The sequence below is a fragment of the Cetorhinus maximus genome, chromosome 3, assembly GCF_964194155.1.
Source record: "Cetorhinus maximus chromosome 3, sCetMax3.hap1.1, whole genome shotgun sequence".
In the NCBI taxonomy this organism is placed as follows: Eukaryota; Metazoa; Chordata; class Chondrichthyes; order Lamniformes; family Cetorhinidae; genus Cetorhinus; species Cetorhinus maximus.
Window position 1 is genome coordinate 85,530,245 of NC_135881.1, and position 24,244 is coordinate 85,554,488.

At 43.6% G+C, this 24,244-nt stretch overlaps 1 protein-coding gene across 4 annotated transcripts in view; it reads left to right on the forward strand.

Annotated features, from left to right (window-relative positions):
• cobl (cordon-bleu WH2 repeat protein) overlaps positions 1-24,244 on the forward strand; it is a 536,382-nt gene that overhangs the window by 404,491 nt on the left and 107,647 nt on the right. For all 4 annotated transcript variants that reach the window (XM_078538619.1, XM_078538620.1, XM_078538621.1 and 1 more), the window contains one exon: positions 23,082-23,442. In XM_078538619.1, coding sequence (XP_078394745.1) covers positions 23,082-23,442 — 361 coding nt within the window. The remainder of the gene's footprint in view (positions 1-23,081; positions 23,443-24,244) is intronic.

Here is a 24,244-nt window from a genome sequence, read left to right on the forward strand (position 1 = left end):
ATCAGGACAAAGTTCTTCAGCATCTGCCACACCACTTCTTGTGGATTTTAACAACTTTAAGGAGCTGTAGAAACTACCAAACACCTCTATAATTTTTTTTATTCATTCATGGGATGTGAGCTTCGGTGGCTGGACCAGCATTTATTGCCCATCCCTAGTTGCCCTTGAGAAGGTGGTGGTGAGCTGCCTCCTTGAACTGCTGCGGTCCATGTGGTATGGGTACACCCACAATGCTGTTAGGAAGGGAGTTCCAGGATTTTGATCCAGCAACAGTGAAGGAACGACAATATATTTCCAAGTCAGGATGGTGAGTGACTTGGAGGGGAACTTCTAGGTGGTGGTGTTCCCATGTGTCCGCTGCCCTTGTCCTTCTAGATGGTAGTGGTTGTGGGTTTGGAAGGTGCTGTCGAAGGAGAATTACACTCAAATACAGCAGCAACCGGTAGAAATCAATTAGCAACTAAGTAGTTGATGATCCCTTTGTCTAGTTCTGGTGGGGGTCCTTCCTATTGCTGAGTGCATGTTTAGCTGCGGATGTCTAAGAGATGGTGTTAGCTGGTGCATTGAACTCCAAACTGGTAGCCCTGACGTCAAATCAGCATGACACACTAGATGTCACACTCTGCCTACTCTGCATACTCCGAACAGATGCTCCCCATATGCATGCTAATTCTCTACCAAGATGGCGTGTTGCTCACACCAGAACTGTGTGGCACGGTCGCCATTTTGGATCCAAAACAGCACTTGTAGCACCGAAAATACAGTTGTAAGTGAGCAGAATTTTGCGTCTGAAGTGTCAATTTGTGAGTGGCCTTGGCGTAACATGTTTTTCATGGGTTTGAGAATTTCTTCTTTGCTCATCTGATATCACCATTAATGGATATAGGAAGCAGCATTCATTTTATTCATCACCCACTAAATGCTTGTTACATCTTGTGACAGAGAGGAGGGGTCTCCAATCTTGGATATGGTTATCTTTTTCTGTTGCAACTCTTCCAGCAGATCAACCAAATTATCATCATTGAAATGGACAGTTCCACTACTGACTTTCCATAGCTGCTCTCCATTGCAGTCATAATAGCTAGGTTAACAGTCCTTTAAGAACTGTTATTCTCAGAAGACCCTGTCTCCTTTCATTCATTCCACTCAATGCATATTAGGAAAATTCACATTCAATTGATGAAAATGAGCTGACCTTGCTTAATCTGGTAAAGTCGACTCACTTCTCAAGTTGCGTGGGAGCAATGGGGATCATGGGAGCTCAGCAATCCTGGCTATATTATCAGGATTGCTGAACCAGTCTGAGTAAGTTACTTGTCAGGCGATGTTAGGTTTATTCAACATCATCTTGAATAAGGTTGGTTTGTTTTCAGATCTATAATTGTTTTGTTTCGCTTTTTTTTACTTTGTTCCATGGAGATTGAGTATTACCTTAACAATAGTGCGAGGATACATAACGCTCACGCACCACATGTGTCGCATCTTTAACTAGGAAGGTGCTCATGTAAGGCTTTCTTCTTTTTTAAAATTTGGATTTTTGGAAAGAAAAGTTATCAGGGAGATATCAATTCCTGTAGCTTCAACTTCCCATTTAAAATTTATTGCCTGGATTGGCATTTGCTACTATTTTGAGAATGATGAAGTGCTTTTCAATAAGACTAGATAACTTTGAATTCAGTGTTATAATATTTCTTTTGAACATCTGTACAATTACCACTGCCTCTGTTATATCCAAGTAATTATCAGGATTACAGGAGCGATTTACCAGTTCTCTTTATTCTGTTGAAAAACTTGAAATTTGCTGGCAGAGCATTCTGTACTTACTGCGTTTTCACAGGAACATTGCATTTTCATATTGAAAGTATTTTTAGTAATTAATTAATGAGTGAGTGTTGACTAGTTTCTGCAGAATTATCATTAAGCGTGTATCCCACTGTCTTTCTCTGTCTCTCTAATTTACACAGATAATGAAAACTATGACAAATTCCTGTCATAGTGAACTCTTTTATTGGTAATAGTTTAATTGGAAGTTAAAAAAATGATATAGGTTTTATGAAAAGGCCATCTTCTTCCTTTTCAGTTCAATCCCTCCAAAATTCCCATGCCTCAACATTCTCTTGGACTGAATGCACAGCTCTATTTCATCTGCAAAATTTGGAGTTCTACTTAGTTTTCATTTAAGACAGTAGTTTAAGGGTAACATTTTTATCCAGGACTTATAGTGGGGAATGGCACTTAAGTACCTCTTCTCGAAATCAAGACTGTGCAACTGTGCTCCCTACACACATCAATTCGTACTCAAATGCCAGATAATTGGATCATTTATTAAACCTTACAAACAAGAGGAATTCTCGTGTTGATCCAAAAGGTAGTCTCCCTTTCACTTCGGACATATTCCAACTGTTACCATTAAAAAATTCATTCACTTTACAAATACCCAGCTGGTTGACAAGCGTGCCATCTTTAATCTTAGGAGCTTTTCGCTTTAGCCACAAGTCTTCTGTGATGGATTTGCTTTTGTGGACCCATCCTGCTTTCCTTTTGGGCTTGAATACTTATATTGTGCCTTGCAAGTTCCTATATTGACCACAATAGTTTTCATTCCTTGCTAGTTATTTCACTTCATATTATTACCTTTATCCATTTAAGGTCATCACTTTTGTTTAGGCAGTGCTTGATAGTCCTTGGTATGTAAGTTGAAAAATTGTTCCCTTTGTCATTTTATAAGACTTCCCTCACAGATGCCTGCTCAACATAATTAATGTATGCAGTGCAGCTTTCACATGTAGCTGACAAGTCATAAAATTGCAAGTAAATTCATTTTCCAAATATGTGTAAATAAATATTATCTCAGAAAAGAACATTTTGTTACCCATGAAGTATTAATTCATAAACTTCTGAACTGTTTGGACAGTTAACACTTGCAGTGTGCTGAAATTTTTCATGTATCATAGCAATTTCTAGTTTCATCATCCATTCTGGTAGTTTTAGTTTCACTAAAATGATGGTATAAGATCTGAATGTTTACACTTGTTTAAATATAACAGTGAGATGCCTCCATATAGTGGGAATATTATGTGTGTCTGTGTCTGTTATTACAGCGTCAAGCCTTTATCATGAAACTTGGTGATGAGGTCTGCCTCTACATCATTGTAATAGACAGAAGTTACATTTTGCACTCTCATGCCCCAGGGAGATTAATTTAAGAATAAAGCATTGCGAAAAAGAAACAAAAAATACCCAGTCATGTCCCCTCATGTGACAGTGTCACATGAGCTAGGACATGTTTATGTATTTCAATAAAAATTTTTATTTAATTTATAAAGCCTTCATGAAACCACATCCCGCCCGTGGATGGGGTTTCATGAGAAATGCAAAGGCTGCCTGGGCTCTTCGCCTGCCTGCCAACCTTAAGGTTGGACAGGCAGCCCAGACAATCAGCTCAATTAGTTGATAAATGGCCTTAATAGGCCTTTGACAGTTTGGCGAGTGTGCAGCCGACTGCATGTGTTTTGATCTTTAAGTCAGCATTTTCAAGCTGCACCAGTTTTGTGGTGGAATACATTTTACAAGTAAAATCTAAAAACACTAATTCTGCTTATGTAAGGCTGAATTTAATGGTTGAGATGGTAGGCCCATCCACTAGCTGGAGGGCCATCGGCAACTCCACCGCCACGGCCATTCCCAGAAGCCCTGAAGGGATTAGATTCTATTCAGGCAGTCTGCTGACTGCCGTTGGGGTTCCGGGGGTCGACAAGGGAAATTTCTTGCCTCTAAAAGCTACCAGCCAATCAGATCCCAGCAGCTCTCCAGTACTGGGAGTGCCAACGGAAGTGGTGGCCACTGCTGGTACTGCAGTAAACTCTAGGAGGAGGATTATGGATCATCACTGGAGCCCTGGAACACAGGTAAGTGGGGCAGGATCACCGGGGCTAGTCAGGCTGTCTCTGGCAAGTGTGGTGGGGTGTGGAAGGGGGTCAGTGTAAAGGATGCCCACCAAGGTTAATCTAGTAGCTTGTCAACATGGCTTGGACCCCGTCCAATGCTGGTTGAATAACAATGGAATGAGGTTCACTTGAACCACACAGGGACCAGTGTTCTGGCGAATCGAATGACTAGGACTTTAGAGATGGATTTAAAATAAATAGTGGGATGGGAGGCAAAGAGGATGGTTCAGGTGTGGGGAAATTTAGAAAGTTCAAGGAGAGAATTTTTCTCCCTGCCGGGTGGGCTGGGCGGGAGCAGGCACGGGCGGGCGCGCGCACCCGATCGCCGCCTGCGATTGGCTGCGTGCCGCCATTTTACGTGGGCAGGCCAATTAAGGCCCGCCCAGCATGATGCGCACCCGAAAGTGCTCAGCGCTACCTGTGTGGGCGGAGGGAGAGTCGGGTCCTGCACTCTTTCACGTGTGTGTGCGAAAGAGCGCAGAAATCTCCCTGAGGCACGGAGCTGCCTCAGGGAGATTAATTTAAGAATAAAGCATTGTGAAAAAGAAAAAAAAAGACTCAGACATGTCCCCTCGTGACAGTGTTTATGTATTTCAATAAAAAATTTTATTTAATTTATAAAGGCTTCATGAAACCTCATCCCGCCCATGGATGAGGTTTCATGAGAAATGCGAAGGCTGTCTGGGCTCTTCACCTGCCTGCCAACCTTAAGGTTGGACGGGCAGCCCAGACAATCTGCTCAATTAGTTGATTAATGGCCTTAATAGGCCTTTGACAGTTCGGCGGGCGTGCAGCCAACTCTGGTGCGCGCCCGCTGAACTAAAGAATGGAATGACGCGTGGTGACATTGGGACGCACGCCCGACGTCACCACGTGTCATTTAACATATCGGCAAGCGGGGCCCGTCCCTGCAAGCCGACCAGAAGATTCAGGCCCAAGAGAAAGAACAGGGCATTGGCACAGGATAGCGATATGGGTAATAATAGCCAGAGTGTGACAGGAAGGGACAAAGCATATAAACATAAGAATGTAATGGCAAATAAGGTTAGAGAAGGGGAAAAATGTTAAAACAACAGAATTAAAGACTTTTTATCTGAATGCACACAACATTCGTAACAAGATAGATGAATTGATGGCACAAATAAATTTAAATGTGTACAATGTGATAGCCATTACAGAAACAAAAACAGAAAATGCTAGAAAAACTCAGCAGTCTAACAGCATCCTTATGACTTTTCTGAAACTGACTTGAAACATTAACTTTTTTTTCTCTCCCAGATGCTGTTGGACCTGCTCAGTTTTTCCAGCATTTTCTGTTTTTGTTTCAGATTTCCAGCATCCGCAGTATTTTGTTTTTATCTTAGCCATTACAGAGACTGGTTACAAGGTGACCAAGGCATTCTAAAAGGAATGGACGAAAGGAAAAGGATGTGGGTGGCTCTGCTAATAAAGGATGAGATCAGTACAGTAGTGATAAATTATAAAAACAAAAAACTACTGCGGATGCTGGAAATCCAAAACAAAAACAGAATTACCTGGAAAAACACAGCAGGTCTGGCAGCATCGGCGGAGAAGAAAAGAGTTGACGTTTCGTGTCCTCATGACCCTTCAACAGAACTGAGTAAAGTTAGGAGAGGGGTGAAATATAAGCTGGTTTAAGGTGGGGGGTGGGATGGGGGAGAGAAGTTGGGGGGGTGGGGTGGTAGTTGGGACAAGCAAGCAGTGATAGGAGCAGATAATCAAAAGATGTCACAGACAAAGGAACAAAGACGTGTAAAAGGTGGTGATATTATCTAAGAGAATGTGCTAATTAAGAATGGATGGCAGGACACTCAAGGTACAGCTCTAGTGGGAGTGGGGTGGAAAGACTGACAGGGCATTACAGGTATAGATTTAAAAATAATGGATATAGGTGGGAAAAGAAAAATCCATATAAATTATTGGAAAAAACAGAAGGGAGGGGGAAGAAACAGAAAGGGGGTGGGGATGGAGGAGGGAGTTCAAGATCTAAAGTTGTTGAATTCAATATTCAGTCCGGAAGGCTGTAAAGTGCCTAGTCGGAAGATGAGGTGCTGTTCCTCCAGTTTGCGTTGGGCTTCACTGGAGCAATGCAGCAAGCCAAGGACAGACATGTGAGCAAGAGAGCAGGGTGGAGTGTTAAAATGGCAAGTGACAGGGAGGTTTGGGTCTTCCTTGCGGACAGACCGCAGGTGTTCTGCAAAGCGGTCGCCAAGTTTACGTTTGGTCTCTCCAATGTAGAGGAGACCGCATTGGGAGCAACGAATGCAGTAGATTAAGTTAGGGGAAATGCAAGTGAAATGCTGCTTCACTTGAAAGGAGTGTTTGGGCCCTTGGACGGTGAGGAGAGAGGAAGTGAAGGGGCAGGTGTTGCATCTTCTGCGTGGGCATGGGGAGGTGCCATAGGTGGGGGTTGAGGAGTAGGGGGTGATGGAGGAGTGGACCAGGGTGTCCCAGAGGGAACGATCCCTACGGAATGCTGCCAGGGGGGGTGAAGGGAAGATGTGTTTGGTGGTGGCATCATGCTGGAGTTGGTGGAAATGGCGGAGGATGACCCTTTGAATGCGGAGGCTGGTGGGGTGATAAGTGAGGACAAGGGGGACCCTATCATGTTTCTGGGAGGGAGGAGAAGGCATGAGGGCGGATGCGCGGTAGATGGGCCGGACACAGTTGAGGGCCCTGTCAATGACCCTGGGTGGAAAACCTCGGTTAAGGAAGAAGGAGGACATGTCAGAGGAACTGTTTTTGAAGGTAGCATCATCAGAACAGATGTGATGGAGGCGAAGGAACTGAGAGAATGGGATGGAGTCCTTACAGGAAGTGGGGTGTGAGGAGCTGTAGTCGAGGTAGCTGTGGGAGTCGGTAGGCTTGTAATGGATATTGGTGGACAGTCTATCACCAGAAATTGAGACAGAGAGGTCAAGGAAGGGAAGGGAAGTATCAGAGATGGAGCATGTGAAAATGATGGAGGGGTGGAGATTGGAAGCAAAATTAATAAATTTTTCCAGGTCCCGACGAGAGCATGAAGCAGCACCGAAGTAATCATCGATTACCGGAGAAAGAGTTGTGGGAGGGGGCCGGAGTAGGACTGGAACAAGGAATGTTCCATTAACCCCATAAAGAGACAGGCATAGCTGGGGCCCATGCGGGTACCCATAGCCACACCTTTTATTTGGAGAAAGTGAGAGGAGTTAAAGGAGAAATTGTTCAATGTGAGAACAAGTTCAGCCAGACAGTGATAAATTATATTGGCTTGGAAGATCAAAATGTAGAATCAATTTAAGTGACAATAAAAAATAGCTCGGTAAAGAAGTCACAAGTGGAAGTGGTTTATAAGCACCATAACTGCAGCTACACTGTAGGGCAGAGCATAATCAATAAATAGTGGAGGCTTGTAAGAAAGATATTGCAGTAATTGTGAGGGTTTATAAACTTCACAGCAATTGGACTAATCAAATTGGCAAATGTTGCCCTGAGGACAATTTCATAGAGTGTATTCAGACAGAGCCTTAGAATAATACATTGTGAAACTAGGGAATAGGCTATTTTAAACCTGTAATATAATGAGATAGGATTAATTAATGATCTCATAGTAAAGGATCCTCTAGGGAACAGTAATCAAAGCCTGGTAGAAGTTCACATTTAGTTTAAGGGGGAGAAACTTTGGTCTGGGACTAGTGTCTTAAACCTAAATAAAGTCAATTACAAAGGTATGAAGACAGAGATGGCTAAAGTGGACCGGGAAAATAGGTTAAAAGTTAAAATGGTAGATAAGCAGTGGCACATTTAAGGAGATATTTCGTAACTCTCAACAAAGATTCTATTGAGGAAAAAAAGACTCTACAAGAAGGACGAACTAGCGGTGACTAACTAAGGACATTAAGGATGGTATCAAGTTGAAAGAAAAGCCATACAATGCAAAGAAGATTAGCGGTAGTCCAGAAGATTAGGAAAAGGATGGCTAAAAAAAATAAAGACAGACACATGAGAATTAACAAACTAGCAAGAAATATATAAAGAGAAAGTAAGAGCTTCTAAAGCATAAAAAAGCAAGAGGGTAACTAAAGAAAACATTAGTCCCTTAGAGGATGAGACCATGTATATTTCTTTTTAACAGCATTCTTCAAAAACACAAAATGCAAATGGAAACATAAATGCTTTGTAAATCATCATATCACTCAGTGTTTAATGCCAAGAAAAGGCAGACTCAGAAAATTTGGTCTATATATGTTTTGAACCTAGACAAATAAGAAAGACATCTCATTATTGCTTTTATAAAATGACAAATGATATTCCATTCCAAAATTTATTAAACTCCCATAACTAAGTAATAATATGTGGTGCAGAGTTAATATGGACAGCTGTCAATGTTAAAGGATAAACTACTTATTATGCTTGACAGAGTGGAGTGTTCATCAGTAGTAAATGCATCTATTTTAAATATTTCTTTTCTTTTTTTGTATTTTTGCATTCTTCATCATGGACAAAATCTTTTGGTCGGCGTGCAGGAGCGGGCCCCACATGCCGATGTGTAAAATGACGCACGGTGACATCGGATGTGCAACTTGACGTCACCACACGTCATTCCGATCTTCAGTTCGGCAGGTCCGCGCCGGAGTTGGCTGCGCGCCTGCCGAACTGTCAAAGGTCTATTAAGTCCATTAGTCACAGAATTGATTACCCTACCGTGTTTAAGGATTTGTGTTTGTGGATATCAAGGTTTCTCTGCTCATCTGCACTTTTCAAAATGGTGTAATTTATAGTATTCCACATTAGTCTTCTCAAACTGCACCATCTCACATTTCTACACATTAAAGTCCACCTGCCATGTTTCTGTCCATATGGATTTCAGATGAAATTAAGACAACTACTTCATGTGATATAAAAACTGAAAGTACTGGGAATACTCAACAAAATCTGTGGAATGAGAATCAGAGATAAAGTTTCATCTTGATGATCTTTCATCAGAACTGGCACATGTTAGAGATGTTTTAAGCAAATACAGAGACAAGAAAAGGGTTAAGGGAGGAAAGAACAAAAGGGAAAGTCTATGTTTAGGTAGAAGGCAGGAGTGATTATATGACAAAAAGCTTAGTGGTACAAGACAAAAGGGGTTGCTGATGGGACAAATAAAGTTAAGATGGATCTTGAGGTGGTGTAAATGTGGAAAGCAGAATCATGACTATCAGCTGCCAGCCAAAAAAAAACCACAAAAAAAGTAGAGCTTATGATCTGAAATTGTTGAATTCACTGTTGCGTTCGGAAGGCTGTAAAGTGTCTAATTGAAAGATGTGTTGCTGTTTCTCAAGCTATATTGAGTTTTAGTGGAACAGTGTAGGAGGCCGAGGACAGAGAGGTTAGGGTGGGAGTAGAATGGAGAATTAAAATGGCTAGTGACTAGGAACTCACGATTACACTTGCAAACTGAATGGAAGAATTCAAAGAAGTGATCACCCAATCTGAGTTTTGTGTCTCCAGTATAAATGAGACCACATTGTAGGAGAATGAATACAGAACACCACAATGTAAGAAGTATAAGTAAATTGCTTTTTCAATTGAATGGAGTGTTTGAGGCCCTAGACTGTGCGAAGGGTGGAGGTGAAAGAGCAGATGTTGCATCTCTGTTTGTGTGGGAACTTGCTAGGGGAATGGGAACAGCAAAAGCTAAAGTGGTTAGTTAATCCAGCTGTAGAAATATTGTGGATATGTTTAACTAACATGGGTTAATATTGAGTGGTATATAAATTTTTTTTAAAAATCTAAATCTCACCCCAACCTGCCTCCAATCGACCCACTTCTGAGTTTAACATGACAGGACAGGGGATAGGCAGCCAGCCCACTCCCAGGAGTATATATTGAAATGAGACTGATAGCCTCATATTTAATCTATTTTATAGGTTTAACCCTGGCCAGCTGGGGTTCCCAGACCATGGGAAATCCAGCCAGCTCAAGGGAGGTGAGGACAGCTTCGGGGGAAAAACTAAGTGTCTTTGTAGCACTGCTTGTGGACCAAGAACAGCAGAAATGCTTCCTCCCAGCTCCCTAGGCTTCCTTGCTTCCCTGATACCACACCCTGATCCCCTGCCCCCCAATCAGACCCCCACTACCAAGCAATTGGAACCCCTTCCCCCAGGATCGAGGATATTACCTCACTCTCCCCTGACCAGCTGCAGGCTTCCTCCAGGCAACTGCAGCCTGCTTTGGAATACTCCCTGCTGGACTAGAGCCAAGCCTGTGAGTCAGGCTGGCTTCAGGATGGGGATCCTCTGAGAAAACGACATACAATGTGGAGTTAAAATTCCACAGCATGTGGGGGTACCTCCAAATTTCCTGTCCAATACTCCATTACAGGCTCAAAAACCATCACTTCTAAATAACGGGGCTATTCAGTCCAATTATTGGCACAAACATGGTTTTGATGAAGTCAGACTTCCACCAGTAACTAATTTGACTGAATTTCAGTAACACTGTGGTTGCAGAGTAAAGGCCTGATCTTACCACTGTATTTAAAATTGAGTCAACATTCTATCCACACCACAGGATATTATTTTAAGTTGGCTTGAGTAGATGGATGGGACAACCGCTGGAAGATTGTGGGGTCCTGCTTTAGACTATTACATTGGACTCTGATGATGTCAGTGGAGTGTTACTGCTAATTTTAGTGAGACTTCCCCCCAGTTTAAACTGTTGAGAAGTGGATCCTAGGCCAAAAGAGGCTCTGAGAAGAGAAGGTGAGAAATTTGTCCCTTTTGCACCCTTAGAGTTCCAAAATGGTGTTTGTGGCACAGCCATCTGTACAGTGAATAGTTACCAAAATTATGCAGAGCAAGGGGAATATGACATCAATCAGTGTGCAGTGCTGATTTGATGCCAGTGATGCAATTTTGGAGCTCAAAGCTCCAGCTAACATCCTCTCTTAACCTCACACAGCTGAACACATGTTCAGCAGCAATAAGGAGCCCCCACATCAATGCTAGTTAAAGGGAGCATTAAACATTTACAGGTTAGTTGCAGGCCTGATTGTTTTTCCGGCTGTTGCCGTGATTCTCTATGGGACATTCTATAGTTGGTTCAAGTTACAAAAGCCTACAAGAGTGGTGTGGCACTCAAGGGTTCTGCGTAAGCCAGGGGATCAGTAGTATTGTTGTTATGTTACTGAACTAAACATCCAGGGACGTGGACTAATGGTCCAGATATTTTAGATCAACTCCCACCGTAGCAGCTGGGATATTTAAACTTAATTAATTAAATTTGGAATAGTGACCATGAAACTGCTGGGTCATTACAAAAATCCATCTGGTTCCCTTTTGGAACCTTTTTGGAAACAAAAAGCTGCTGTCCTCATCCAGTCTGGCCTATACATAACTCCAGACCCACAGCCATGTGATCAACTCTTGACTACCCTCTGAAATAACCTAGCAAACCATCCTTTTGTATTCAAGAAGTGGCTTACTCAATGGCAGTTATAGGTAGGCAACAATTGCTGGTCTTACCAGCAATGACCACACCCCTCGTAGGAATGAAAAACAAGTTGCTCCCAGACATGGTTGCACCAGTAGGCATCCCTTTTGGAATGCAGCATGAGTTGGAGAATAAGCAGAGGCCAAGCTTCTGAAAGAGGAAAGAGGAGCAGGAATATCTGTTCAGGGAGCAACTATCCTGCATGAACCTCAGCAAGGAATAATGTGTGAAATGTTGGTTCTTCAGTAAGGACATCCTTACTGAAATATGCCACATACTGCAGCCACAACTAATATTTAGTTAATTTTTTTTTATTCATTCACGGGATGTGGGCTTCACTGGCTGGGCCAGCATTTATTGCCCATCCCTAGAATGTATGATCACACTCAGCACATCATGCTCAGCAAATGCCTGTTACTATGGAAGCAATCCTGATGCATTCATCTTGTACCAGTCAGTTGTTCTAGCAAACTTTCAGCCACCAAACCAGAGGTTGGCTGCTGAGTGTTGAGGGTTATCCATTCTACACCTAGCTTATTGGATCCTAGAATGGTTACAGCTCAGAAGGGGGCCATTGGCCCATCTCATGGCGGCTTTTTGCAAGAACAATTTAACGAGATCCATTCCCCTGCCATTTTCTCATAGTCCTGCAATATTTTTGCTTCAGGTGCTTTCTGATTCTGATTTGAAAGCCCCAAATGTATCTGCCTCCGCCACCCTCTCATTCCAGATCCTAAGCACTCGCTACGTAAAAACTTCTTCCTCATTTCGCCTCTGGTTCTTTTGACGATCACCTTAAATCAGTGTCTTCTAATTCTCAAACTTTCTGCCAAAAGCAACAATTTCTGTCTACTCTGTCTGGAACATATGATCTTGAACACCTCCATCAAATCTCCTCTCGCCCTTCTCTAAGGAGAACAACCCCAGCTTTTCCAATCTTTCCATGTAACTGAAATCTCTCATCCTCGAAACTGTTCTCATAAATCTTGACTGCACCCTGTCTACTGTCTTCACATCCTTCCTAAATGTGGTTCCCAGAATTGAGCACAACACTCCAGTTGAGGCCAAACCAGTGTTGTATAAGGGTTCACCGTAACTTCCTTACTTAAAATCATAAAACCGTAGAAAAGTTACAGCACAGAAGATGGCCATTCGGCCCATCTTGTCCATGCCAGCCCAAGGACACCCAGGTGCCCTTTCTAATCCCACCTTCCTGCACCTGGCCCATAGCCCTGCAGCTAACAACACTTAAGGTGCAGATCCAGGTACTTTTTAAAAGAGTTTTGAGTTTCTGCCTCTACCACCAACCTGGGCAGCGAATTCCAGACACCCACTACTCTCTGCGTAAAAACGTTCTTCCTCATGTCCCCCCTACACCTTCTGCCACTTATCTTGAATCTATGATTCTAGAATTCTCCACCAAGGGAAACAATTTTATCCTCTCCACTCTATCTATTCCCCTCATAATTTTGTACACCTCAATCAAGTCACCTCTCAGCCTTCTTTGTTCCAAGGAAAATAACCCCAACCTATCCAATCTCTCCTCGTAGCTACACTTTTCTAACCCTGGCAACATTCTTGTAAACCTCCTCTGCACTCTCTCCAGAGCTGTTACGTCCTTCCTGTAATGTGGTGACCAGAGCTGCACACAGTATTCCAGTTGTGGCCTCACCAGTGTTTTATACAATTCCAACATTATATCCTTACTTTTATATTCTATACCTCTGCCAATGAAGGAGACCATTCCATATGCCTTCTTTACAACTTTGTCAATTTGAACTGCTGCCTTCAGGGACCTGTGTACTTGTACGCCAAGATCTCTCACTTCATCCAGCCCTCTTAGTATATTCCCATTTATTGTGTAATCCCTGTAACTGTTTGACCTCCCTAAATGTATGACCTCACACTTCTCTATGTTAAAATCCATCTGCCACTTTACCACCCACTCCACCAACCCATCTATATTGTTTTGGAGATTATGGCTATCCTCTACACTATCCACTACCTGGCCAATCTTTGTGTCATCTGCAAATTTCCCATTCGTGCCCCCCACGTTCACGTCCAAATCATTAATATATAACACAAACAGCAAGGGTCCCAACACCGAGCCCTGTGGAACACCACTTGAGACAACTTTCCATTCGCAAGGGCATCCATCGACCATTATGGTCCAGTGATTTGTGTACATATAGCTCCAGGTCTCCTTAGAATTATACCCTTTAGTTTCTATTGCCATTCCTCATTCCTTCTACCAAAATGTATCACCTCACACTTTTGTCCTCTCTGCCTCTATTTTTAAGCACAAGATCCGATATGCCTTTTTAACAACATTCTCACACTACCCTGCCACCTCCAATGATTTGTGTACATATAGCTCCAGGTCTCCTTAGAATTATACCCTTTAGTTTATATTGCCACTCCTCATTCCTTCTACCAAAATGTATCACCTCACACTTCTTTACATTAAATTTCATCTGCCACTTGTCTGCCCATCCCACCAACCTGTCCATGTCCTCTTGAAGCCTAATCAGTATCTTCTTCACACCTCAGCATGTGCAGCAGCAGCCTTGCTGGCCAACTGACAGGAAACAGCAAGGGCACTGGTTGAGTGGCAGTGATGGAAGGACGAATACGGTCATACTGAGAGAGGTCAGCAGGTTCCGAGTTTATGGAATTAGTACTGCTTCTCTGGGTTGTGCCTCAGCAATCCTAGTAATCTGCTGGAGGACATATTGCTGGGCTGCTGTGAGATGCTGCATGCCCCTTTGAGCACTGCTAACTGCAGTCATGATGGCAGCAGTCTGAGCTTCTATGGTAACAAATTGAGACTTCATGAGCTCAGTCTGAGGTTCTACTGAATCACTCAGACCCTGAGTGGTTTCTGCTTCTGATGTAATGGAAGCTGTGACATCAGCCATCAGACACTGCATCATGGTCAGCCCTGCAAGTACTATCATGGAGTTGGTTAGCACTTCCATACAGGAAAACATGGGTTCAAGGTCTGCACAAAGCCCTATGCCAAGTTGGAGCAGAATACCTTCATGCACTTTGACACTGACAACAGACTTTCAGGCAGGTCAGCCAATGCACCAGGCATTTTTGTGTGCATGTTCATCAGCCTTTTCCAGTACACCACCCCATTAAAGTCCTCTTCTCAGTCTTCTGCAGCAGAACTCATGCATGACCACACTTTTTCAGGAGCTGAAATGATCCTTTCCCCCTGCCTCAGCTGCAGGTCACTCCTGCCTGGTGACGCACCAATGGGCAGATCTTGCTACCCTCTGAAATATTTGCTGTGCTAGTATCTGAGCAGGTGGCTGGAAGTCAGGCCAAGTGATGGTGTTTTTTTTTCCTCATCAGTCTCTTCTTCATCTAAGCCCTCGTCCTCCTGCACCGCTGGCCATGCTTGTCCCCTGCCGTTTAGCCCTTGCTGCAGCCTAGGATGTGTCATCTTATGCTGCAAGATAGAGGGAAGTGTGTCAGTGAGTGTGATGCAACGTATTTGGTCAATGTGCCTGCCACAGTTGAGTAGCTTGCAGTGTATGCAATCTGTGAGGTGAAATCGCCCGTGCAAGCTGGCGTCGGCATGTTCGGCGGCGTGAGCGGTCAATATGGCGAGAAGGCCAAAAATCAGTTTCATGACGTGAAACCAGCTTGTGATTGTCCGCTCAGCCTGTCGATGGTGGGCTGCGTTTCCAGCCATCGGATGTCAGGAACCTTATTGTAATACTTCAGCATATCATTATAAGGCTAGCCCGTCAGACTCATTCCCTGCACTCCCACCGCCCCCCCCACCCCCCCACCCCCCCCGCTAGATCGTCCACCCGCGCCGGTGGTAAAGCACGCCGGTACAGAACACGTCTTGACAACTGTGACGTACAGAGCTTGGGACTTACTGCCAGGGCCTTGCTCACATTGCGGACATCCGAGGAACAGAAGATGCTGGAGGCTGACAGTAACGGGATCCTGGAAGAACTTAACTGGCATTCTGGGTGGATTCTATTGGACATGGCTCCGCTGCGAAGCAGCTTACGGAAGTTGGAAAGTCACCGTTGATGCTCACAACGGATGATGATCGATGGGCTGGGAGAGGATGCTCTAGGATCGACAGGGAGAGGAAGAGGTGTTGGGGGGCGGTTGAGGTTGGAAGGGGAGAAATGAAGGTGTTGGGGGGTGAAGTTGCGGGGGAAATGAAGGTATCGGTGGGAGCGAGGTTGGGAGGGGGGAATGAAGGTGTTGGTGGAGTGAGGGTGGGAGAGGGGGGAATGAAGGTGTTGAGGGGGTGAGGTCTAGGATCAACTGAGAGAGGAAAAGGTGTTGGGGGGTGGTTGAGGTTGGGAGAGGGGGTATTGAAGGTGTTGCGGGGGTGAGGTTGGGAGAGGTGGGAATGAAGGTTTCGTGGGGTGAGGTTGGGAGGGGGGAGGGAGTAACGGGGGAGAAGATGACAATGGGGAGGTAGGTGTAAGGGGGGGTGGAAGGTGTAAGGGAAGGAGTGAAGATGGGGAAGGTGTCGAGGGGGAGGAAGGAGTGCAGAGAGGGAAGGAGTCCATGGGGAGAAAGGAGTGCGGAGAGGGGAGGGAGTCCAAGGGGAGGAAGGATCGCAAAGAGGGCAGGGAGTTAGGGAAATGGAAGGAATGTGGAGAGGGGAGGGTGAAGAGTCAGGAAGGAGGAAGGAGGAAAGCTGGAGGAAGAAGTGAGGGTGTCTGAGGGAGTCAGGGAGGGGGAAGGAGGAAAGCTGGAGGAATAAGTAAGGGTGTCTGAGGGAGCCAGGGAGGGGGAAGGAGTAAGGCTGGAGGGAGAAGTGAGTTTCGAGGAAAAGGTAAGGCTGGAGGAAGGAATGGGGGGAGGGGAAGGATTAAGGAGGGCGGAAGAAGTAAAGGTGTCTGAGGGAGTCAGGAAGTTGGAGGGATTAAGCGGGGGAGGGGGAGTGGGGGGAGTCCAGGGGAGTTGGGAGGGCTAAGGGAGGGGAAGGGGTTCCGCGGAGGAAGGGGTCTGGAGTGGGGGAAAGGATTCTGGGGAGGAAGGGGCCCGGGCGGGGAAGAGTTTTCAGTGGGGGAAGGGGTTCCGGGAGGAATGGGTCCAGAGGGAGGATGGGTTCAAGGGAGGAAGGGGTTCAAAATGGGGAAAGGATTCCAAGGTGGGGAAGGGGTCCCGGGGTGGGGGGAAGAAGGAATCCAGTGGGGGAGATGTCCAGGTGAACTTGCAAGGGAGGACTCTGTTGAACCCATGACTGCCTCCTGGGGAGCGAACTGAGGGTGGGCGTGGTATGAGGGAATGGTGAGAATAACAGAGGGCAGAGTGAGGCAGTATAGTGGGGGGGGTGAGGGTTTGACGTTAGCGGTAGAAGGGATGGCGAGGGTGGTTGGTGGGGACTTGGAGGCAGACACGGACTCTGGGGGTGGGAAGGAGGAGGTCAGGGAGGTGAATGTGGATTGGGGTGGGATTTTTGGGAAGGAGGGGAACGTGTACATTCACCTGGACATCCCCAAAGGAAAAGGGTTGTGGCCGGTAGGTCACGGAGGGGAGGTGGAAGGTGATGCCGGGGGCTGGTGGGCGTCAACTGTAATGGGGGAAAGGAAATGGGTGACTGGGGGAGGGGAAAAGATGGGGGAGCTTTAGTTCTGTTGAAGGGTCGTGAGGACTCGAAACGTCAACTCTTTTCTTCTCCGCCGATGCTGCCAAACCTGCTGAGTTTTTCCAGGTAATTTTGTTTTTGTTTTGTTTTGGATTTCCAGCATCCGCAGTAGTTTTTTGTTTTTATCTCTGTGTTTAATTGACTGCCACTCCTCTTCAAGAAATGCCTACCTTGAAGAAGTACTGCTCTGCACAGTTCTGTTGAAGGGTCGTGAGGACTCGAAACGTCAACTCTTTTCTTCTCCGCCGATGCTGCCAGACCTGCTGAGTTTTTCCAGGTAATTCTGTTTTTGTTTAGCGTGTGAGACTAGTTGTGAAGTTGGCAGGGATATGGCATGTGGAAATGTATCCACTGACATTGATCACTTGTGGGAGGTCATTAAACTTCTCCCAGCATTGCATCCAGGCCGTAGACTGTTGGCATTGACCACAATGGCTACCTGCTCCGACCGCCTTCTCAGTACCTGTCTGGAGAGCCTCCTGGTCCCCGAAGGGAAGAGGACCTCTCTCCTTCTTCACACCTTTTGCACCAAGGCCTCCGGTGCAACATTCAAGAAACTTGGAAGATGTCCTCTGGTCTCTGCATGGCTCTTGTAGGTTCTTCCTAATCTTCAATTCTTCCTAACCAGTTCCAGGTCCTGCTACAACCAGAAAGCACCACATCTTTGCACAATGTTCAGCACTATTTGCAACTCCTCAGACACTGTAGCAGTCTGTGCCCATATGCAGCAAGACCTGGACAATATTTAGGCTTGCGTTGATAAGTGGCAATTTACATTCGCGCCACACAAGTGCTGGCAACAAGAAAGGATCTAACCATCGCCTCTTGATGTTCAATGGCATTACCATCGCTGAATCCCCCACTATCAATATCCTGGGGGTTACCATTGACCAGAAACTGAGCTGGACTAGCCATATAAATATTGTGGCTACAAGAGCAGGTCAGCGGCTAGGCGAGTAATTCACCTCCTGATTCCCCAAAGACTGTCCACCAACTATAAGGCACAAGTCAGGAGTGTGATGGAATACTCTCCACTTGCCTGGATGAGTGCAGCTCCAACAACACAAGAAGCTTGACACCATCCAGGACAAAGCAGCCTGCTAGATTGGCATCACATCCACCAACTTCAACATTCACTCCTTCTACCACCAATGCACAGCAGCAGCGGTGTGTACCATCTACAAGATGCACTGCAGCAACACACCAAGGCTCTTTCGACAGCACCTTCCAAACTCCTGACCACTACCATTTAGAAGGACAAGGGCAGCAGATGCATGGGAACACCACCACCTGCAAGTTCCCCTCCAAGCCACTCACTATCCTGACTTGGAATTATATCGCCGTTCCTTCACTCTCGCTGGGTCAAAATCCTGAACTCCCTTCCGAACAGCACTGTGGGCGCATGGACTGCAGCGGTTCAAGGAGGCAGCTCACCACCACCTTCTCAAGGGCAATTAGGGAAGGCAATAAATGCAGGCCTAGTCAGCAATGCCCACATCCTGTAAAAAGAATTTTAAAAAGAACCTTTAAGGTGTGCAGGCTGGCTTTAAGAGCTGCTAGCCTTGTCTGAACTTGGGTCACCTGCTAAGGTGTGCAGCCATTCATCAATGCGTTCAGCACTGGGATGTAAGTCATAATTATTATAATCAGCAAGCAACGCAAAGTTTGCACGCTGCCTGTATCAGTGAATGGACGCAGGTTAATCGTGCCTTATGATCCCCACGCCTGATTTTGGGGGTTATCCAATTTAGCCCTTTGTGCCTTTTATCAATATTGGTACACTCCTACTTTCCCGATTTCCTTTTCCTTCCCAAAGATCCAACAAACTGGAATATTTAGCTCCCAATCATGTTCAGACTGTAGTCAAAAAAATATCAGTATTTTAACTTAATTATTGTATATGTCCTTGTAAAAATTGATCTCATGTAACAATCAGCACATGATTTTTGGCCTAAGATTTAGTAATTTTTCACATATCTCGTGTAAACACTGACCTTCGATTTTCAGGGAGCCCATCAGCTTCCCCATTCCCCTGCTCACTCTCCCCAGGACTTCTTCACACACTGACTGCAAGAAAGTGGCAGGTAGGAGACGCTGTCCAGGAACGCCCTAGCGTTGATCTGCGTGTCTGCTGCTAGCTGTTTGAACTGATGGTCTGCCAACATCGTGATTGTGGACAGCCCAAATCACTGTGCTCCTGGATAAGGCACAACCATGACTGAACAATCTGCCAACCTCACCCCACTGCACTGGGGTTCGTAACTAAACATCACAGCCTGTCGAACTGCGACAGACTAGACCTCACCAGCAACAGACCGGGGCACTGGGCCAATCAGTGGACTCCTCTATATAGCCAATCCGTAGACAAAATGCTGTGTGGACCCAAATCAAGCACACATGTAAACTGCTTCGAAAGTACTTCTCATGCAAAGACCATAAGACATAGGAGCAGAAGTAGGCCATTCGGCCCATGGAGTCTGCTCCGCCATTCAATGAGATCATGGTTGATCTGATAATCCTCAACTCCACTTTCCTGCCTTTTCCCCATAACCCTTAATTCCCTTACTGATTAAAAATCTGTCTATCTCAGCCTTGGATATACTTAACGACCCAGCCTCTACAGCCCTCTGCGGTAAAGAATTCCATAGATTGACTACCCTCTGAAAGAAGAAATTCCTCCTCATCTCTGTTTTAAATGAGATTATTCTGAGATTATGCACTCTGGTCCTAGACTGTCCCACAAGGGAAACAACCTCTCAGCATCTACCCTGTCAAGCCCCCTAAGAATCTTAAATGTTTCAATAAGGTCACCTCTCATTCTTCTAAACTCCAATGAGTACAGGCCCAACCTACTCAACCTCTTCTCATAAGAAAATCCCTCCATCCCCGGGGTCAACCTAGTGTGCCTTCTCTGGACTGCCTCCAATGCCAGTATATCTTTCCTTAGATAAGGGAACCAAAGCTGTTCACAGTATTCCAGGTGTGGTCTAACGAGTGCCTTGTATAGTTTTAGCAAGACTTCCCTATTTTTATACTCCATTCCCTTTGAAATAAAGGCCAACATTCCATTTGCCTTACCTATTACCTGCTGAACTTGTATGCTAGATTTTTGGGATTCATGCATGAGGACCCCTAAATCCTTCTATGCTGCAGTTTTCTTCAGTCTTTCTCCATTTAAATAATATTCAGCTCCTCTATTCTTCCTGCCAAAGTGCATAACCTCACATTTTCCCACATTATATTCCATCTGCCAAGTTTTTGCCCACTCACTTAACCTGTCTATATCCCTCTGTAGACTCTTTGTGTCATCCTCACCATTTGCCTTCTCACCTATTTTTGTGTCATCTGCAAACTTGGCGATAGTACATTCATTTCCCTCATCCAAGTCATTAATATATATTGTAAATAATTGTGGTCCCAGCACTGATCCCTGTGACACTCCACTAGTTACAGATTCCATCCTGAAAACACAGCCCCTCCCCAGTATCCCAACTCTGTGTTTTCTATTAGTTAGCCAGTCCTCTATCCATGCTAATATACTATCCCCAACACCATGGGCTCTAACTTATTAAGTAGCCTTCTGTGTGGTACCTTATCGAACGCCTTTTAGAAATCCAAATATATTCCATCTACTGGTTCCCTTTTATCTATTCTACTTGTACCTCCTCAAAGAATTCTAATAAATTTGTCAGGCATGATTTCCCCTTCATGAAGCCATGCTGGTTCTGCTCGATTATATTGTGCATTTTGAAATGCTCTGCTATTACATCCTTTTTAATAGACTTCAACATTTTCCCAATGACAGATATTAAGCTAACTGGCCTATAGTTACCTATTTTTTTGCCCCCCTCTGTTTTTGAATAAGGGTGTTAGATTGGCAGTTTTCCAATCCTCTGGGACTTTTCCAGAACCTAAGGACTCTTGGAAGGTCACTACCAGTGCATTCACTATCTCTGCAGCTATTTCCTTTAATATCCTAGGATGCAACCTATGAGGTCCAGGTGACTTATCGGCCTTTAGCCCCATTAGTTTCCCTAGTACTTTTTCTGTAGTGATAGTTATTGTATTTGTTTCCTCTCCGTCTTTTGCTGCATGATTATTTGGTATTTTTGGTATGCTACTAGTGTCTTCTGCCGTGAAGACTGATGCAAAGTATTTAGTTAACCCCTCTGCCATTTCCTGGTTCCCCATTATTATTTCCCCAGCCTCTTTCTCTAAGGGGTCTATATTGACTTTGGCCTCTCTCTTCCTTTTTATATATTTAAAGAAGCTCTCACTGTCCTTTTTTATATTACTTGCTAGTTTATCCTCAAAGTTTTTATTTTCTTCCTCTTTATTTTTTTTGGTCATCTTCTATTGGTTTTTAAAACTTTCCCAATCCTCTGGCTTACCACTAATCTTTGATGCATTGTATGTTTTTTCTTTCACTTTGATACTACCCTTAACTTCCTTGGCTAGCATGGTTGGTTTATCCTCTTCCTACAATCCTTCTTCCTCACTGGGATCTATCTTTGTTGTGAGTCATGAACTATTTCCTTAAACTTCTGCCATTGTTCATCAACTGTCTTTTCTGCTAAACTGCTTTCCCAGTCCACTCCAGCCAACTCTGCCCTCATTCCTTTGTAATTACCCTTATTTAAGTTTAGCACAGTTGTTTCTCACTCTCAGACTGAATGCTAAATTCCACCATGTTATGGTCACTGTTTCCTAGGGGATCTTTTACTCTGAGATCATTTATTAAACCTGCCTCATTACACATTACCAGATCCAAAATAGCCTGATCCCTGGTTGGATCCATAACAGTTCTAAGAAACTGTCCCAAATACACTCTATGAATTTTTGCTCGTGGCTACCTCTGCCAATTTGATTTTCCCAATCTACATGGAGATTAAAATCACCCATGATTAATATACTGCCTTTTTTACATGCCCTCATTATTTCCTGATTTATTATCTGTCCGACAGCATAGCTACTTTTAGGGGGCCTATAGACTATTCCCAATCAGTGTCTTTTGACCCTTGAATTTTTGTCTAAAAAATTGGTCTCAAAAATTCGGGTATGTAGATGGGTATATATGTTATTCACTTCAGTTGGCCTACTTCATCGAGTAGGCAGCTGTACTTTGCTGATGAATAGATATAAGTGAATTCTTGCAGCACACATGGCACAAAGCAAAAAAAAGCAAACTTCTATTTTCATATTAAACTGTACAAGAATCATTCATGCTATGATTCCACACAAGGTTTGAATCAATTTTAATGACTTTATTCTCCTGCCCTTCTCTAATCACAGTCTACTGCCCAATTCAAGAATGTTAGCATTTGATGTATAGCTAGTTTGATTATTGTTGTTAATCAATATAAGAGGGTTGCACCAAAACACGTATTAATTATGTAGAGACAAAGAGTTAATTATTTTAGTAAATTTGTTCACATCACTCATTTCTGAAGGTCAAAACAGCTTTCTGGCAATACTGAGCAACTCTCTGCAGTATGGAAAATGTGATGAAATTATCATGTCAATTATATCCCTTAAATGATGGTTGCCGAATCCAAAGCTTCAATTGGGGCAAAACTCTGTCCTTCAAAGGGGAAAACTACAACCAAAGCTGAATGTCTTTTAAGATTTTTATCTTGTATATATATACATATATATATATATGTATATATATATTTCAAGTAGTATTTTATATGCTCTGTCATAAATGTTCATGTTTATCTTGGCTATATTTCAAAATACAGTAAATTTAATAATAGGTTCTAGAAATATTTGCTTAACGTCTAAACACCAGTAATTTATTCGAAAAATGCTATAATTATGTTGTAATTGTATAGTCAGTAAAACCAATCTGTGCATTGAGTTTTTCCTGTGTTTGCATTATAAGTTTACCTAAAGTTTAAATTCAATAGTTAATCAAGTGATTAGTAAATATTTTCATTTAATGGCACTTTCTAACTTAAGTTTTTTAATCTTCTGACTTATGAATTCTTTTTTTATATTCTGTCCTGGATTCTATACAGCGGGGCTGGGATCAGAACAAGGTAGTGGAGTTGATGATGATATAATGGAAATAGAACCTGGAGATAGGGAAGAGACTGCATCAGTAAAAAGTAGTGACAGTTTTCACCGAAGTTTATCAGAATACACTCCAACATCAGAGGATGAACTGTTGAATGCTGATGACTCTGGGACTGTAAACTCCCAATCTGATATACCCTCACCAGTCTCCCTCACTGGCAGCCTTAGTTTGAGAAACAAAACTGGTACTAAAGAGATCCCAAATGCCTTGAATAAGGTAAGTGGCACAGGAGGATATTCAACGTGGAGTAGTGATCAGTCTTATGAAGATGAATCAAATTCTGCTGGGAACTACAGTATCAGGTATGAGTTTCCATGTCAATGGCCTACACCTTTTATACACATTGTAACATAAAATGGGTCAGCCTAAATTCACTCTACAGAGTTAGAACAACATTTTTTCCTCATAGCTATATTCAGTACTCCTTTAAATCTAGACTTGGCAAAAGATGACTAGCAAAACCAGGAAAGGTGCCGCCTACTTTTCAGTTCATGTATGATAAACAATAAAATCATGTATTCATTGTCTTTCTTTGTAATCTTCAGTTAATCCCTCAATAGTGCTATCCCCAGGATCACAAATATTTCACCAATTGTATTGTATTACATGCAATATTAGTATAATATTTATATCATGCAGCATTTGAAGCAACTGTTGAGTAACAAGGGAACCATTTGTATAAGACTGAACAGTCAAATTTATCAATATTTTGGGTGTGTGATAGTTAAATGCACCAACCTCCAAAAACATTTTTATATTTTTGTTGGAGAGTAACCAAAGCATGTCTGTCCACATAAGATAAGAGAGCTTTTCAAAACAAATGTAACAGACCCATTTTTGAAACACTAATCCACCATATCAAAAAATATCCTAGCAAATTCTAACTGTAATTATAAACTAAAAATTCATAATTTGGCTTTTTTAATATTTTGTTACAGTAAATCCACTTTAATCAAAACATACAGCTTTTTCTTTCATTTAAAAAATGTATCTTCTGAAATATATCCAGCTACAGCATCTGCCATGGCTCAGTTAGTAGCACTCTCACTTTTGAGTCACAAGGTTATAGGTGCAAGTTTCACTCCTGGACTTGACCACAAAAAT